The following is a 17,846-nucleotide window of genomic DNA, read 5'->3' as shown; positions in this document are numbered from 1 at the left end:
CAAATAACTAACCATTGCTATCAAGGCTTAATCACATTACCTAGCTTATACATACACATTATTAATTATTTAATTTAATTGATTAATTATAATTAGGGAAGACAAGAGAAGTTTTCATAATGAAAAATGTAGAGACGACATAAATAGATAGATGGTCTAAAAAGATGATGTGGCGACTTTGTTAAAATACCAAGTCTGGTATTGAACAACTGGAAAGGAGGGATAATTGTAGGGTTAATTAGGCTTAATTTATTTAATTAATTAATATTAAGTAAAAAAAAAAAGAAAAAAGAAAAAAAGAAAAGTGTTTGGGGGAAGGTTAGTGTCGTCTCACATTCTCACCCCACTAGACATTAGATGGCACTCAAATTAAACTCTTTTGTTCAACTATAAAAACCCTCTCTTCCCTCACCATTATTTTCACTGCTAACCCTTCCATCAACTCTTACTTCAGAGAGATCGTCCTCAACCTACATACTTAACTAGCCAATGGCCATCAGTCCCCAAACTCTTGCTTTTGTCTTTGGCCTTTTAGGTATTCTCACTTTCTATACCCATATACCCACCCACACTCTAATTAATTCCAAATTATCTCTCCTTTAATTATAATTTGCTCATCATATATGCATCCCATCCCTTTTACGTAAAACCCTCACCATGCATTGTATCATCATGTATATATGCATCTGTTACTGTTGAAATTGTTCGTTAATCTAACTGGGGATATTTATTATGTTATATGCAGGCAACATTATCTCTTTTATGGTGTTCCTAGCTCCATTGTAAGCACACCCAAACTTACTCTCATCAGAATTCAGATATATAGCTTTAATTTTATTTTGATATATATTAAATATTGCATGAACAGGCCAACATTTTACAAGATATACAAGAAGAAGTCGGCGGAAGGTTATCAGTCTGTTCCTTATGTGGTTGCGCTATTCAGTGCTATGCTTTGGATTTACTATGCTCTTCTCAAAACAAACGCAACCTTTCTCATTACCATCAACTCCTTTGGCTGCGTCATTGAGTCTCTTTACATTCTTCTCTTTATTATCTACGCCCCAACTAAGTTAAGGGTAAGTTTTAACTTAATTATAGTGTACTCAAATATCATACATCTTATCATCATTAATTATGATTTTAAATTCAATTTCATTTCATATTATGGATTCATTGGTACTAATTTAATTTGGCCATGTGCCATGCATGCATGCAGTTCCAAACGGCTAAGGTTATATTTTTGTTGAATGTGTTGGGGTTCGGGTTGATGCTGGCTTTGACTCTCGTCTTAGCTAAAGGAGAAAAACGTCTCAAAGTTCTTGGGTGGATTTGCTTGGTCTTCAATCTCAGTGTCTTTGCTGCACCCCTTCTCATCATGGTAATTAATAATAATCATTCCTCCTTCTTCTAATGTATAATTATATATTAATTAATCTTAGCTTATGGAATAATATAATTAATTAATAATAGATATATATCTGCACGTGCAGGGAAAAGTGATAAAGACGAAGAGCGTGGAATATATGCCTTTTGCACTCTCATTCTTTCTCACTCTCAATGCAGTCATGTGGTTCTTTTATGGCCTTCTTCTCAAAGACTATTACATTGCTCTACCAAACGTGGTTGGGTTCGTGTTTGGCATAATTCAGATGATCTTGTACGTAATTGTGAAGAATATTGGAAACAAAAGCCGGATCCCAGTCAAGGACGAGCTGGGTGCAGCTAAGGCAGCAGCACCCCCGCAGCTTCACGAATTGTCGGAACAAATAATCGATGCAGTCAAACTTGGGACCATGGTTTGCACAGAACTAAACCCCGTGCCCGTCACGGTTCTTCAGCCAAACATGGACGTGGTGGACGCGGTGGTTGAAGCTGTCATCGACAATATCCAAAAGAAGAAAGACCAAGACATCATAACTAACTAATTATTCCATCTGATCTATTGCACCCGCGCTCATCAATCAATTGTGGTCGTTCTTAAGTTTTAGTCAGTTTAGTTCACTAATTAGTATAGTCTATAGTATAGTATAGTATAGTAGGAGTGTTATTATTAATTATGTGTTATTTGTAGTAGTGGATCTCATACGTCCATCCCCATCGTAATCGTAACCTACAAAAGAGAGGCCTTAGAAGAAACCCATGTCCGGTGGGGCCTCTCTTAATTCATATCTCTATGTTAATTTGTTAAGTTGTTTGTATTATTGTATCAATCATTTCTAACTTAATGTTAGGTCTTTGGGTTAATTTCCAAATCAATTAACGTTTTATTCTTCCACCTTTTTTTTTTTTTTTTTGCATCCCTATCTTTTCTTCATTGCCTTTTATTTTTTCTATATATAAGTTTTGTATCTTTCTTGCACCCTACGCTAAACCCAAATTCCTTCCCTACCTACTACGTACTACTTCATAATTATCTAATACACTTTATGATCACATTTCATATACTTAGTTTCTTCTTTACCATTGGCTATACCCAGGCCCCACCTCTTGATCCCAGTAATAATAATCAAACAATAATGTATTTTAGTTTTGTATGCCCACAGTGTAATCCCACAATTAAAAAAAATCTAACAAGTTTACACAATTGGCTCCCGGCCCTCTTCTTCATAAATATCTAATATTAATGAAAATTTAATTACACATTATTATTTGAAATTCAATTTAATTAAATTTTTATCATTGAATTAGTTGATGTATGATAATAATTATAGATTGATGAGTTGATCAGCTGTATGGCACCAACAGCAATGAATATATACAAGGCCTAGTAGTGTTTAATGTGTGTAATTAGTAGTTAATTTCTAGATATAGATATTGGTGAGGTTGAATGATAATGTATTTTGTCTCAAATAAAATGATTAGGTTTTCCAAAACAAGCTCGACGTTTAAACTGCTTATAATTTAGACGCATGTTCCAAAAATAAAATAAAATTTATTATTTTTAGCTGGATATATTTGTCTCATATATTGAATAATCAATATATTTTTTTTAAAAGGAATAACTAACAAATGTCCATAAAAACACAATATTCTTCATATTATAATATATATATATATATAAAAAAAATAGCCACACACTACAGATATTTTTATACGACAATTTTGTTTCCTTAATTAATTTCATTAAACGACAAATGGGATTTTCTTTTTCTTTTTTGATTTAGCTATGACTTATTTTATTTTATTTTTCTAAAACTTCGATCAAGATTATAAGATAAACAAATAGATTATTAAGTAATATAAAGAAGATGCTTTTGGAATTTCCAAAATAATAATAGTAACTATAACATAAGAAGATGCTTGGGATGCTTGGTTTGGCTAGGGTTTATTTGTTTGAAAAGTTACATATACGATGACTTCATCTCTAGTAATCTTTTTTAATATCTAAATAATTGTATGACATTGTCTACTTTGGAGCTTATGGTATGATTTTGGTACCATCTAAAAGACCTTCATACCAATTATAGTGATAGTGTTCTCATTTATATATTAATGATCATCGTCTCTTTATTTAACAAATTGTGAGACTTTTGGTAGCATTTCCAACATTTGTAACATTGCATTAAGCAATAATTGTTGTGTATTATTAAATATGTGCTAAAATTTTGCAAAATATTAGACCCTTTTCATCAAATAATATGGAATTAAATCTCAAAACCAACCGAAAATAAGAGAAGCTCACATATCTTATAAAGAACGTAAAGTTTTTCTTGATGTTTCAATTGAAGGATCATGAGCATATGCTCCTCTAAGATAGTATCTCTTTTGAGTTGTCAATTTATTGAATTCCAATTTTATTTTTTGGATCAATGGATTACGTTGTTCGGGTATATAGACTTCGGGTACGATACTAGATATGAAATGGGGGCTTGGTAATTTGAAAAAGAAGTCCATATAATTAACTAGGTATGATATTACCCATAGCATTTACAAAGCCCTCTGTTTCCTCTTTCAAAAGAAAAAAAAAAAAGAAAAAAAAAAAGAAAAAAACTAGGTGTGATATTAGAGGCAAAGAAGTGATTGGGTTTAAGAACAAAAATAGAGATCCGGATTAAAAAATGGTAAAGTAGTAAAAGAGAGATGGTGATGTTGATGGGCATGTGTTGAGAATTTTGGTACTAGTTATGTTTAATTAATGTGTTTTTAACAGGATGAGTAATTAAAAAGAAAGCTGAATTAGGAGGATGGGATTAAGAAACAATTGGGAGCTAGGGAAATAATTAAGTAAAGTAAAGTAAAGTAAAGTAAAGTAAAGTAAAGGTTGGGGATTGGAAGTGAAAAGAAAACAGTGAGCGAGAGGGAAAGCCAAAACAGGGTGGGAATGAAAAGAAAGAAAAGTAATTAAAAGGGAAAAGATGAATTTTGTGTAGTAGATATGAGAAGAGAAATGGAGGGGTGAAAGAAAGAAAGAAAGCACAAGCACTAGCTAGGTAGGTTGGTAGACAAATAGACGGCATGGCATATGCAGGTGATAACAATATTAGGTTAAGCAGCAGCTTTAATTTAATTTTCATATTAAGTATTGTTTATTTATATTATGTTGGGTCCAGGTGCAAGCTGCTAAGGTGGTGTGGGTGCATAACCCTCCTAGCTAAACCTAAATTTTAACTAAGCTAAAGACGGACGGCCGAACACTTGGTTACTGCCATCACAGTGCGTGGTTCAGGAATCTAAATACAATACTTAGTGGGTAGTGGGGAATCCAATATTAATAATTCCCCAGCTTTCCTTTAATTTCCTTCCACTCAACAACATAACCCTTTTAATTTGTGTCTTAAAGCTAATCCCCCTAGCTAATCCCTCTTATTCATTTCTTGGAATCTTTGACCCTCCAACCTAACCAAAAGCCTTTTTCTCAATTAATTCCAAATCCCCCTTTTTCTTTTCTAACTTCTGTCTTTAACCACGCAATCTTTCGAATCTTTCACCTTAATATATTTATACTTTTAACATCCAGGGACAAGCCCTTTTCTTGTGTGCTTTCCATCAAAAGGTCTACATTCCAGCAAAAGGTCTACATTCCACTTTCTCATGGAACAACCCACATACATCATTCCCTCCCGCTCCCCATTTTCAAAAAATTATATTACCAGTACCAGTACGGATCAAAATTTAAAAGAAAGAAGAAAAACTAAGTAACGTCGAAAGTAGTGGTGGGAGAGAGTAACGTATTTGACCACAATATTGGGGTTTAGGGGGGGTGAAATTTGAGAAGCGCGAATATACTGGATTGATAGGGCTTAGAGTGGTATTCACAAAATCAGAATCTTGAAAAGATGCAATAAACATGCCCCCAATGGAATACAGTACAAATAGAGTGATGTTTGTTTGAGAGTATAATACAAAAGTATAGTGGTGCCCTGACTCACACTCAGATTGCGGAACACTAAGATTTGGAAAACAGATGCCGTTGGCTTTCATGATCATGATTTGGATGAATGGATATTCTTTTCAATATTCCACTCTGTCGTTCAGTTCAATTCAAACACGGTCCAGCTGCCTAGCCGAGTGTGGGGAACGTTCTAAACCTTGTCTCCGGTGTGCACGCGGCCCATCGTGTTTGAGCCAATAACTCACTCTCCCCTCATCACCCCTTAACCTTACACATCAAACCTTTTTTCATCACTTTCAAATTAAACTCTCATTGCAATCGTTCCATTTTACCCTAATAATTAATTATGCAAATATAATATACCCAAATTTATGTATACCTGATTATATTGTTTCCACACTTGCTCATACCTAAATTTTGTTACATAAAATATTTTGTATTTGTGGTCAACAAATTGAATGAAATAACACATGATTTTCAAAAATTAATTAAGCAGTTACTAAATGCACCCTAAGTATACAATGAAACAACAAAGTGAATTGCATTTCCTCGAAAAGAAAGTGAAATCTTGCAATATGGTTAAGTATCGTATGTTTTGTAGCCGTATGTCCAATAATTCTCAATCGTAAAAACGAGTTTAGCTCAATTCACATTTGTATATAATATAGACTAACTAAGAAGGTATTTGGGAAAAGAGATAGAGTTATTATACTTTCTCCGTTATTATAAATGGATTTTAATATTATATATTTGAGAGACATAAACTATTTAAGTTTGAAAAGGAAGTAGTAAAAATATTATAGCAAAGAAAAAAACTAATAAATGTATTATATTGTAAATATCGTAGCAAATGGAGGTTTTCAAACATTGTTGGTTTATGCTAATTTGAAAGTACAATATAGTATTTACTATAGCAAGAGATGTTATTATAGTCTTAAATAATAGTTGCACCAAACAACCTTTAAAATATTGTTCAAATCCTTCCCGTATGTACCTAAAAGAAAAAAAGATATCACTTTATCATTTCGTTTAGCTCCTTAAGATAATATTTGTGCTTTTCAATAACATTTGATCCTACCATTTGTTAATGGCTTCTGAATTTTTCCCAATATATCTTTCCATACTGAATAAATGTTCCAAATTTAAACTTCAAGAGTAAATCTTTTAGAATTTCATATAAAAATGATACGATGAATTTACGATGAAATTCAATTTTGTAATAAATAATTAGCATACTATTGGAATAAATAACAAAATTGACATAATTTTAAAAAATAAAAAATATTAAAACTATTTAGAAAATATATAAAAAAAAAAAAAATCTAAAATATATATTTATTATTGTAAGTCAGGTCATAAATACAGTTAGAGTTGTAAATATGAGTGTTAATAATATAAAGATGTTTTTGGTATATTAAATTGATGAATAATAAGTACATGAATCTTTGAATAGAAAAAGAAAAAAGAAAAAAGAAAAGTAGGGTTAAGTACGTATTCCGTAGTGTCACGGTAGCCACTTTCCATATTGAAGCCATTTTCCGAGAACACATCTTCTTTGTCCTCTTCTGGTTTGTTCTCACCTTTTATTTCAATATCAAAAATACCACTTTATTTTATTCTAATCTAATATTTAAATTTACTCATTTTTGTGTGAACCTATCAGCTTATATCATTCATTATATTTCGTTTCAATATATTGGTCATGTTAAGAGTTACATTATTACAACAACAACAACAACAACAGTTGGGGGGTCGTACTGAAACGTACAGCTGTCTCTTATAGAATTGAAAATATATCATGGGATGTGATGGAGTTTGGGGTGGGGGTGGGGTGACGTCTTTTTCTTTTTCTTTTTCTTTTGTTCTTGGAAAAGAAAACTTTATTTGGTAGGAGTAGACAAATAGAGAGAGATAACCCATAAAACCCTGACACTGGGCTTATCCTTCTAATTTCAAATTCAAAATTGAGGCACATGCAATGCAATGCAACGCAACTCAACTACTTAATTATATACCCATTCATTCATTCCCACCAAATACCTATCCCCTACTAATTTTCACAAATCTTTTGTATGGGTTTGCATTCTTCTTATTACTATCCCTCTCCCTACCAAACTTTAAAATTCAAACCTCTTCAACATTTTATGCCTATTAGGTAAACAAACTTTTAAAATATCTAATAAATCCATCAAATGAATTTTAAATTTTGAATTTTATACCTAATAAGTAATTGACATAATTAAAAACTTAAAATAGAAAAAAGGCAACAAATCTTCAATTCATTTTCCACATCCAGTGTTCTGAAACTTGCTTTCCATAAGCACTGGGGTATTGGAACTCCTTCCTAGATACACTTTTCGTAGGCTGTCGAGCGTGCCGTAATCTCGTAGGTAAAAATGTTGATGCACGAATATAGGGCAAAAGGAAGAACAATGGAGGGTTGCTCAAAAGGCTATTCAAGTGAAGCCCATTCTGGATATGGGCATTCGTAGATCCATCCTGGTCCAGAGTACCGAACACAATGCAGCCACAGACCCTCTTCTTCTCCTTCGTATCTGCGCATAACCAAAACCATGTTTAATGCAATATTCGTGGACACAGTTACATTTTCATTGGGGTACAAGTTAAGTTTCTCACCCCTTTGGAGCCAAATTTGGACAGTTTGTACACATTGGATCAATACTAAAATCTTCGCTCGAGTTTTCTTTCCATTCATTAGCACAATCTTCTTCAACATCACATGCCGGAGAACAGGATGATATTGCTGCAGCTCTATCTGCAGTTGTTTTTTGCACAGAACGACCAGAAGCTTCTTTTGTAAGGTACAATGCATCGTTGGCTATAGGATACCCTGTATATTGCAAGTGCACACGGATCTGCATTGCAGGTGGGAATATACATGGATCATTTAGACATACGAAACGGAGTTCTCATGCAGAATGACTTCAACGAGTTCAGATTAGAATTTTACTTGATGAGTTCGGCCGGTAATTGGTTCGCATAAAACAATGCTGTGGACTCCATTGGAACTGATGCGAGTGAACTTTGTTTGGGCGGCCTTCCCCTTGGTTGGCGTATCAGTGGAAGAATCAACCATCTGCTGTTGTACAATTAATGGGCTTTTACAGTCTTATTTTGTGAAGACCTAACCATTCCGAACAAATAAATTCCATCTTGTTTAGGCTACTAACTTACAAGCTCAGTCTTAGAGTTGGCACCAAATAAGAAATTTATATTAAAAGAAAAAAATAGGTTTAATAGGTTCGCAAAACTTTCAAATACGTGTCGAGTAAGTTTCTAAACTTTAAAGAGTATCTAACAAGTCCCTACACTTTTGATTTCATGTGCAAAATGACTATTCTTCTAGGACAGCTATCTCACCCTACTATATTTGGTTGTCAATAAAGTAAATTCATTCCATATCATCATCAATGCCTTCGTCTAAGTAACTAAAGTTTATATGGACAAGGAGAAAAATGAATTCTCACCTCCGCTGTGCTCCTTCCCTCTCGAGCATTGTAGTTTATATTAGCATCAACCACTTGCTGAAATTAAGTCCAGAGTAAAATGAAGCAGATAATCAGAGAGAACGCTAATAGCAATATTATTAGGCAACTTCACTAAACATAAAAATACACCACAGTGGTCCAAATGCTTATTATGCTCGAGACTGAAAGAAAATTCTGATACAGATTTATTTCCCTCTAGTGTCAAAACAACCGAGTGTTGATTTCATACACTTCTAACAACACCATATGCCTATGAGAAGCATCAACCACAGGCAAAAACTCATGCACATGTCCATAGGAAAGTAAGAATAGGGCAACCAGCTCCCCTATAAAATGTAGACTCAAGATTTCTCAACATCCTGAATTGCCTTTGAGCCTTTATCGAAAGGTTTCCATTTAGATTGTTACAAGCAGAAATCTAATAGTAAACCCTTATGGTCTGTCATATTTGAAAGAACAACTTGATAAATAATTGAAGACAGAATAGAGAATCAAAACTTGACCAGTCCAAAGAACAAATACCTCTTCTTCTGGAAACACACCCACTACCCTTGCAATATACTGCTTCTTCACCAGCCCAGACTCAATCTGCAGTATGAATACATTCACTTTCTTCAGTTTCTAGTTAGAGCATGTGCAGAAAAGGACGAGAAATCAATCGCAGATTAACTTTAACTATACACAGTGAAACAGGGCAAGAGCATTACTGGGAAAACTTCCTCTCCAAGTGGACCTTTTTTAATCCTTAAATGGCTTCTTTACAAACATTTATAATTCAATTACGCTTGGTCAAAATTCTCTTTTTATAGATAATTTTTAGTGGATTTGAGTTCAACAACTTGCAGATGTGGAGTTCCAAACTTTTGACCTTTTATCAAAGGTATGCTAATTGTCTTCCTAAGCTTATAAAGCATGTAATACTGCGTATTTATATGAGATTTTATTTTACAAAATTTCACTTAAGCTGCAAAAAATTTTGGAGATCATTTATCTCTCATATATTTTCTTAATAATACCATTCACTATTATAAGACTATCAGGTTTCACCTTATTTTTTACAATTTCATTGTTTAACAAATGACTAACTAGGAATCATGCTTTTCCCTTAAATTTTATACATTTCATAAATTTTTTATATTCATGGCATTTACAGTCATCAATCTTTTATTAGTTTCCTCACCTTTTTTGCATAGAAAAGACAACTTTTCTTGAGAAAAAATGAAAGAATATAGGGGCACGCAAAAAAACCAAGCCCTCGAAAAATGGGGTCCAACTAACCAAAATGTTGCCTAGAGAGTAGAATTCCTCACCATTTGTGTTGTTAGAATATCAAACCATCTCCTTAATATTCGCGTCCAAATATGGCCTATAAACTAAATAGTCATGATTTGTATATGTTGTAAGTTATAATCTAGGAAGCATGGACACCCATGCCAAGCATCCAAGTCAGAAACAAATTCATCTGAACGAGCTCTATACGCTTGTCCGACACATTGTATGATATTAAAAGCCCAAGCATGATTCCAAGAAGAAAAAAAGATTAAAGCCTCGTGCTGAAGAGATACTATCTTAGTTTCTTGACGAACCTGATTTATTCATTATCATGAGTTAACGTAGAGGTCAATAATGGCAATCTATTTAGGATTTGACTTTCGAATTTCCTTGATGTTCAAATGTTGTATGGTAAAGTAAATTGCGTGTGAAAAAGTCAAGGGACTGTAGCTCTACAAATGTTAATTGACTTGACTCCATATGTTTCCACTGAAGTATAATCTGTTTTTTTACGTTAAGTTTAAAGGTTTATGTATTTTCAAGTAGTAAATATATTAATATCTAAATATATTTTCTTTGAAATGAAATATATACATATATTTTCTGTAATAATCATAATAATAATAATAATGTGTCCCCAACATATTTGCGTCCTATTCTTTTAGAATTTGGTGTGGTGTCATGTCTGTGCCTATTAGGTTATAATCATTTATGTCAATTGCATAGTAGTAAAACTTACGGACATATAATTATTGAAGTACAATCGATATTTTTCCCTTATAGATATCTTTATATCAAGTCATAAAACTACTAGTATTGATTACTGTGGGTCCTTTTCTAAAATTAAAATCCTTTATTTATAGACAATGACAGTTCATGCATTGTCCAATAGTAATGATGTGAAGCAGTTCTCAACATTATATGACACTATAGCAGTTAGAAGTTCTCTATAGAAGAAAAGCCAGAGTAAATGTTTGATCAAAATGTTTGAGAAGAATGCACCACATAAAAATTCCATGAAAATGGACTCCCCTGTCATTTACTATATTCTAATATAAAAATAAATAAATAAAATCTCAAGTATAAGGCATACCTGTTGTCTGAAAAGATCAGCTTTGGATGCATTTCTAGCAAGGATAAGAAGTCCTGAGACAAGGCGGTCCAGTCGATGAATAGCTTACATGATCTTGTCAAGGAAAGAAAAGGGTGGTTGCTCTTCAAACCAAAGGATAAAATATGCCAGTAGTTTCCTTCATTATCAAATTAACTATTAAGAGACTAAATAAGAGGTAACAGCTTCTAGAAGGACATGGAAGTTGGATACGAAATAGAGGTGCCAAACCATGCTCTGCCTCAAGTATACCAACAACTGTGTTTTTCCTATATTGACCACATGGATGAACCTATATTACAATAGAGGTTGCTTTTAAAATGGAGCTAAAAGAAAAACAAAAAATAACAGACAAGAGGAACGTGTAACTCAAATTTATTTACTAAGAATCTGTTGCACAACTTGCATAGCTAGTGACACAATATGAAATTCATACTACCAATCTTACTCACTGGAACAGATGCAGGTTTGCAAACGGTGAGCACTTCTGCTTCTTCTTTGAGAACTTTCACGCCCCAAGCCATTACCGGAGGTTCATGCCTACAGCCCTTGCGAAATCAATTGTGAGTTTGATAACTCTATAGTGCAGCTTTAACATATAGAAAGCAATCAATTGCTGGCTTGCAGCTTTGACATAAACAGAGTTCCATAAACAAATGCAAATTCAATAGAATCACAACCAAGTCCCTAGCAGAATTAAAGTTAAATATTTCATTTGGGGACTATAAGCCTTCAAGACACTACCAGAAATTACAACGTGGAGAACACATACCTATGTAGGAAATGGCTTATCTTTTGAGATGATTTAACTATATATGAAACAGGAACAATCTCCCCATCGACTTGTATGCGACCACATTTGACAGCATCAACCTAAGAAATAAAGTTCATTAAAAAAAGAGAAGAAGAAAAAAGGTCTATGAGGGTATGAAAATTACATTCACTCAGTACATGTGAGAAATCCATATTTTGATCATATCACAGAGGTAAAAATGAAAAGGATAAACCATACATAGTACTCGTAAGGTCGACCTTTGAACTCTTCAGCAAACAAGTCGACAATAGTTTTGCCGGCCCATCGATTCTTTACCTGCAAATTGCAGATATGAAGTTCAAATCAAGAGTTCGAAATTAGAATATCAAAGTTTGAAGTAGAAAAATAAGGAAGAAAAGCAATAAGTGAATTACATGAGCGATGAACTCGAAGTAGTAAGGCCTAACGTGCCGCCTCCCTAATCAAAGAAGTGTGATTAAAAACAAAATGGAAAGAAAAAAAATCCCCAAAAGCAGGGTTGAAGTCTGTATGTACCATTTTGAAATATATAATCGCTTCGTTGTGGAGGGTTGGCAGGGGTTTGCCATACGATCCCTCCCATTCCCATGCTCATGCTCTCTTCTTCCCTTTTCCTCTTGCTCTTCATACTCCCGTTTCACGGAGGTGAGGTCATAGCACAGTCAGACATCACCACTGAAGGGGAAGGGGAAGGGGAAGGGGAAGGGGACAGAATGAAACGACGACGTATGGATCCAGAAGGCTGTGCTGCCACGTCGTATAAACTTGGAACCGAACCGGACCGTAAGAAGTTGTATAAAGTCAAGACCGCGTCGATTTCAGAATCGGTGTGGGTTAGCGCTTACTTTGTCTTCTTCTTCACTTCAACAACTTAAAATATTATTATTATATTTATTTATAAATGACATAATTTGGGAAAGAAAAAAATATATATATATTGTTGAATTAATAATAATAAAAAAGAAAATCGCAAAATTCTTCATTCTAAAAAGCCTGCAGCTGAGAGGAAACTGCTTTGGCCTGAATTGATCGTCGCCTTCTCAAGGTCTCTTCTCTCTTCTCTTAATTGTCCTCTTCTTTTGCACTTTATCCACAATTACTCTCCTTTTCGGATCTTTCATGGTGTTTCTTCACACCTGTAATTGCTTCAGCTTCCTTGCTCTTGGAATTGCTTTTAATTCCTTCTAGGGCACCGGATTTCGTCACTGCGTGTCCGATCATTTCAATCTCGGGATCCAACCTTTGTACCTGATTTCAGGAGCATAGTCAACTCAGATGCCGGAGGACGATTTGATTGACATTAAGTTCAGGCTCTACGATGGTTCTGATATTGGACCATTTCGATACTCGTCGGCATCCACGATTGATGTGCTTAAGCAGAGAATAGTATCCGATTGGCCCAAAGGTTCCCACTTTACTCTTCATCTTCTCTCTAGTCTTTTCTGTTATAAGTATCCATTCAATTTGTAATCGTTTCTGACATTTAGCCTTTTTTTATCCTTTATTTTTTTCTAAACTGCAAACGCTTATGTGAATTTTCGGCGTTTCTGTTGCATGTTCTGTAGACTGTCAATCCCTCTTTTTTTAATACTATAGTCTGCTAACTTAAGAGAGCTACTATTTTTAGGAATAATATTTTATTCTTGGCAGATGATTCTATGTCGTTTTGTTATTCTTGATTTACGCGCTCACTCAGATGGCGCGCATTGAATCTGTTGATGTATGTCGTTTTACAGTTAGAAACTCATGCCTTTGTTTTAGGTTTCTTAAAAATTGTCTTTTGTTCACTGGATTTCTTTATCATTTTTTCTTTCCCTTTTGGGACGATTTTTTTTCCTTTTCAGGAAAAACAATCACTCCGAAGGCAGCCAGTGAAGTAAAACTGATAAGCTCTGGAAAAATTTTGGAAAATAACAAAACTGTTGGTCAGTGTAAATTACCTTTTGGTGAGTTCACGGGAGGAGTCACCATAATGCACGTTGTTGTACAGCCATCCCTAGCGAAAGCTAAAACAGGTGATTTCTTTTGAGATTTTTGCCATAAATATAATTTTATTGGTCATTGATTGTTCCTTTTTAAATTTTACTTTTACATGAGATTTTTCCTCCTTTTCTCCAATCCCCGAGGGTTTTTCAAATACTCTGGATTTAGTACAAGTCTATATGATTGTGGTCTTAGGAGATGGATTCGCATGCTGAACTGATACATTCATCAAATTATTGTTGTTGGTCTTTTAGCTTGTACCTGTCAGTATTCTTCTAATGCTAATTCTTAATGCTCGCTTTTGTTACAATTTCTGGAGTTAATGGTATATAACAATTTCATAATTGTTATTCTGCTTTCAAAGCCTTTTGACTAGTGCTTTTGTGTTATAACTCTGAACCATGCTAACCAGCATGCTGAATCTTAGCATGTAGTCCCATGAGTTAGCTATCATGAGCCTCGTAGAGAACCTTCGTTCTTCATTTATTTCTGGCAGAATTATATCTCCTTTTTTTATCTGTCCCTGAACTATGCCTGTAGCTTTTAAATGCAGAAGGTTTTCTAGCGCCTTCTTTGAATGGTTACGGTTAGGACAATAACTGCTAGCAGATTGTATCTAAACCACTTCATTTGGCACAAAGTTAGAGACATATGATCATCTTATTGACTAGTACTCCCTTAAAAAGTATGCAGTGAGAAGCTATCCACTGAGTTGGCTAGTGTGAATAATAAAGAGCTTAAAGAGTATAGACTCAGGTTATGGGCCTATGACCACCCACCTAGGATGTAAATCTTACAAATATCCTCGGCAATCAAATATAGTAGTTTAGATGGTTCTGTAGTGAGAATAGTCAAGATGTCCACAAGATAGCCACAAGATAGCCAGACATTCACGGATATAATAAAAAAATGGAAGCATATTTTCTAGGGGCTTCGCTGGTCTATGAATCTGCAGATTTAACTAGTCAACTGGGAATTCTAATGGAAAAATTACTATATAGTACAGATGTTGGATAAAGATCAAAGTTTTCTGTATATATTTGTGAATAGTAGTCTTTTTTGTATTTTCTGGTTGAGAAATTTCTGCGTAGGAACATTGGGATTTGTTGGATGTCTTACCCAAATATGATGACAGACCTAATTTCTAGAACTCAGATACTATTGCATAACCCTTAGCTGAGGATTTAAGTATATACGTTTAACCACTCTCTCTTTTTATGACTTTTCCCTCTTCTTTACTATTGTTTCTTCTTCCCTCTTCATTATTTTTGTCATCATTTTTTTCTTTTCAACTTCTAATCATTGGGAAATCTAAAATGAACTAGCAAAAGGAAGAACTTGGTTTGTTGTTAGGACCAATAAAAATTTCAAATCATCCAGATTTATTTATTTATTTTATTTGTTTGAATTTACAGAAATTAATTGATTGCTGTAAACTACTATTAAAATCATTGATATTGTTATTAATTACTTGACAGAACTAATATATTAATTAACCTCATCTAATCTTAGCTATAATTGTCATTACTTGCTTGTAATTAATGACAATTAATTCTAATATTTCATGATTTCATAAGATTACTTGTGATTCTGTGGAGACATCTTTTATTTCCATGAAACCTGACTATAAGTTTGGTTTTCGTGAATTTCTTGAATTTTATTTTGCTTAATTTATATCCACGAAACTTGACGAAGTCTTTGTTCAAAATAAACTTTTTTTTAATTCCAAAATAAAGGGGCAGAGGACGAAATTTTCTTCAATGTTTTTCTAGTATTGGCAGTCTAGGATGTCATCTATGAATTTGGTTTCTTCTGTTTGATCATTGATTTTTCGTTCTTGATTTGATTGAATTCATATACAAACCGATATTCACAAGAAAGCAAGCAACTGTTGAAGAAAGAAGAGTGGGAGAGAAACAGAATGAAAAATAGAATGTGATAGTGTTACTTGCTTTAAGTCAATTTATGTGACTGCTGTGATTCTCTAATCCAATCTTGAATGTGGTCCAAGTCGTAGAACTATTTTAGATCACAACTTAGTGAACTTGTGGTCATTGATCGAATTTGTTTTTGATTAGTTTGATATTTCTTTGCTGTGCCATGAAATATTTATTTACATAGATATGTTTATGATAATTGATACAGAGAAAAAGACTGACAATTCGCAACAAAAGATCGTCTGCTCCTGTTCCATACTTTGAAATACAACACCAGTCATATGATTCGTTTGGTAAATCATCTTCCAAAACACGGTTGCTATCAGCCATATTCTTGTGTATAAATGCTTTCTGGTAATTTGGTAATGATGTGTTTAGGAATATTGATGTGGGGGACATACTTCTCTTTTATATGATTGTGAAGGTTTTTCTTATTATTTTTCAAATTCTTTGGTTACTAAGGACATGCTTTATTCTGTTTTTCGCATAAGCCTCTCTCTTTTGGTACAGGAAAAGCTAGATCTTCTCTCTTTTTAGAGGGTTTGCAACTACAAGAAGAGGGCTATTTATAGATTACGAAAGGCATTCATGATTCAGTGACGAGGGTAATTTTGGAGAAAATTGCTAAAGAACATATCCCCATACTTTCTCCAACAAAAAGAAAAAAAAAATTAAACATTTACTTTTCTTTTTAAAAAAAAAAATAACAATAATCCTTTAAGTTGATTAAGTCATCCTTTTTTATTCTTTTCAAGAGAAAGTTAAGCCATCCTACGAATAGCATTATTTGTAAAAAGGAAAATATCTCTGGCACTTGGAGGTGGGAGTTCAATTACGTATGGTACTTTATCTGAGAAAGAGAATTGCTTTATTGAATACCCAATATCCTAATTGAAGCTTAATCATCATCCTTGTTGAAGAAACTTGTTTCGTTCATGATCACATATTAAACTGGTGAGCCGGCCTTAAATTGCTTATTTGGCATGCCGTAGTCCATTAAGATACATGGGAGGGTTATAGCCGTTAATTTATTGTATTTTGACATTTAAATATCTTTTCAACTTGTCAATGCCTTGGAAAAATTCAGAATGAGGTTCCTCTGACTCTTCCTTCCACCTAATGGCTGCTTGAAGCGGAGACCAACAACTCTGGGTGCTCATCTTGAGTCAAACAGAATGTGCTGCCTCCAAGTAATGAACCCAAATGTTCTATGCATGTGGAAATAGGATGCTATTACATTTTAAGTTGATGTTCTTTTAAATTGATCTGACAAGGTCAAGGTTCAAATTCACCAGTTCTTAAACTCAAGAGAAAGAGAAGATTCATCTCATAATTCATAAGTAAATAGCATCATGAAAGAGATAAACTGTTAGATACTTTGTCATGCTTAAGGATTCTCAATTTTGCAATTTCAGATATAATTTATCTTACTATGCGGGAAAATTGATAAAAACGGTCATGTGAGTTAGATTCTGAGAATGGGTCTCTATCTTTTATTAAAAGGAAAGTTCTTGGAACTCTTTAGCAGGTGAAATGTCTCGAATGTCCCTGCTCGGTTCCAATTTTTTGACTTGATTTTGAAAACTAGTCCATTTAGAAAAAACATTGAAACCCTTTAGCGTATGAAACGTCAAAGATGCCTAACTTCTAACCTACTCAAGATTTTCTTCTTCGCTCTTAGCCTCTTATGCCCCCTTTAATTGAATTTGTGTCTTTGGTTCAGTTTTTTTACTATTCAGTCAATATCAGTAAAAGTTAGGTTTAAAAATAGAAACTCAACTCGCAAACGTCCTTGCTTATAAAGCATGCAAGATTTTGAAACTTGGAAATATCTAAAAGTTTATACAATAAGGCCATAATTTTAAGCCCAGAGTCCAACTTTGATGAGTTTAATTGTAGAACTACG

General features: G+C 33.7%; 3 protein-coding genes across 8 annotated transcripts; 2 read left to right on the top strand and 1 right to left on the bottom strand.

The window, feature by feature from the left end:
• The first annotated feature begins 340 nt into the window (after nucleotides 1-340).
• On the top strand, nucleotides 341-2,278 carry LOC103502296 (bidirectional sugar transporter SWEET10-like). The gene is made up of 5 exons (XM_008466171.3): nucleotides 341-535; nucleotides 746-782; nucleotides 869-1,079; nucleotides 1,220-1,381; nucleotides 1,494-2,278. Exons 1-5 carry the CDS (start codon nucleotides 490-492, stop codon nucleotides 1,926-1,928), a joined length of 891 nt encoding a protein of 296 aa, XP_008464393.1. The 5' UTR covers nucleotides 341-489; the 3' UTR covers nucleotides 1,929-2,278.
• Nucleotides 2,279-7,528: 5,250 nt separating this feature from the next.
• LOC103502297 (RNA pseudouridine synthase 7) lies at nucleotides 7,529-12,771 on the bottom strand. Of its 2 annotated transcripts, none has more exons than XM_008466172.3 (12): nucleotides 12,537-12,771; nucleotides 12,416-12,459; nucleotides 12,240-12,317; nucleotides 12,000-12,100; nucleotides 11,680-11,767; nucleotides 11,441-11,519; nucleotides 11,210-11,292; nucleotides 9,367-9,432; nucleotides 8,824-8,880; nucleotides 8,307-8,435; nucleotides 7,973-8,211; nucleotides 7,529-7,890 (listed from the first exon to the last, which is right to left on the bottom strand). In XM_008466172.3, the coding sequence occupies exons 1-12, from the start codon at nucleotides 12,646-12,648 to the stop codon at nucleotides 7,788-7,790; spliced, it is 1,179 nt and encodes a 392-aa protein (XP_008464394.1). In that variant the 5' UTR covers nucleotides 12,649-12,771; the 3' UTR covers nucleotides 7,529-7,787. The 2 variants fall into 2 exon arrangements, with proteins under 2 accessions (XP_008464394.1, XP_008464395.1); XM_008466173.3 differs by having other exon boundaries at nucleotides 8,307-8,432; nucleotides 12,537-12,741.
• Nucleotides 12,772-12,862: 91 nt separating this feature from the next.
• LOC103502298 (membrane-anchored ubiquitin-fold protein 3) lies at nucleotides 12,863-17,316 on the top strand. 5 transcript variants are annotated; one of them, XM_008466175.3, is made up of 4 exons: nucleotides 12,863-13,065; nucleotides 13,172-13,425; nucleotides 13,865-14,035; nucleotides 16,149-16,386. In XM_008466175.3, the coding sequence occupies exons 2-4, from the start codon at nucleotides 13,296-13,298 to the stop codon at nucleotides 16,202-16,204; spliced, it is 357 nt and encodes a 118-aa protein (XP_008464397.1). In that variant the 5' UTR covers nucleotides 12,863-13,065; nucleotides 13,172-13,295; the 3' UTR covers nucleotides 16,205-16,386. The 5 variants fall into 5 exon arrangements, with proteins under 5 accessions (XP_008464397.1, XP_050937439.1, XP_050937440.1 ...); XM_051081482.1 differs by having other exon boundaries at nucleotides 12,941-13,065; nucleotides 13,279-13,425; XM_008466177.3 differs by having other exon boundaries at nucleotides 12,960-13,065; nucleotides 13,209-13,425.
• The last annotated feature ends 530 nt before the right edge of the window (nucleotides 17,317-17,846 follow it).

The sequence above is a fragment of the Cucumis melo genome, chromosome 2 (genome assembly GCF_025177605.1).
Source record: "Cucumis melo cultivar AY chromosome 2, USDA_Cmelo_AY_1.0, whole genome shotgun sequence".
In the NCBI taxonomy this organism is placed as follows: domain Eukaryota; kingdom Viridiplantae; phylum Streptophyta; class Magnoliopsida; order Cucurbitales; family Cucurbitaceae; genus Cucumis; species Cucumis melo.
Note: the sequence above shows the minus strand (reverse complement) of the source record. Positions and strands in the feature narration are given on the sequence as shown.

Coding starts and splice junctions, on each gene's coding strand:
- LOC103502297 (XM_008466172.3), bottom strand. CDS start 12,648: ATGAAGAGCAAGAGGAAAAGGGAAGAAGAGAGCATGAGCATGGGAATG. Junction 12,460..12,536: donor CGATTATATATTTCAAAATG/GTACATACAGAC, acceptor TTCTTTGATTAG/GGAGGCGGCACGTTAGGCCT. Junction 8,436..8,823: donor AGGGAAGGAGCACAGCGGAG/GTGAGAATTCAT, acceptor ATTGTACAACAG/CAGATGGTTGATTCTTCCAC.
- LOC103502296 (XM_008466171.3), top strand. CDS start 490: ATGGCCATCAGTCCCCAAACTCTTGCTTTTGTCTTTGGCCTTTTAG. Junction 783..868: donor ATGGTGTTCCTAGCTCCATT/GTAAGCACACCC, acceptor TTGCATGAACAG/GCCAACATTTTACAAGATAT. Junction 1,382..1,493: donor CTGCACCCCTTCTCATCATG/GTAATTAATAAT, acceptor CTGCACGTGCAG/GGAAAAGTGATAAAGACGAA.
- LOC103502298 (XM_008466178.3), top strand. CDS start 13,296: ATGCCGGAGGACGATTTGATTGACATTAAGTTCAGGCTCTACGATGGT. Junction 13,426..13,864: donor AGTATCCGATTGGCCCAAAG/GTTCCCACTTTA, acceptor TTTCCTTTTCAG/GAAAAACAATCACTCCGAAG. Junction 14,036..16,148: donor CCTAGCGAAAGCTAAAACAG/GTGATTTCTTTT, acceptor TAATTGATACAG/AGAAAAAGACTGACAATTCG.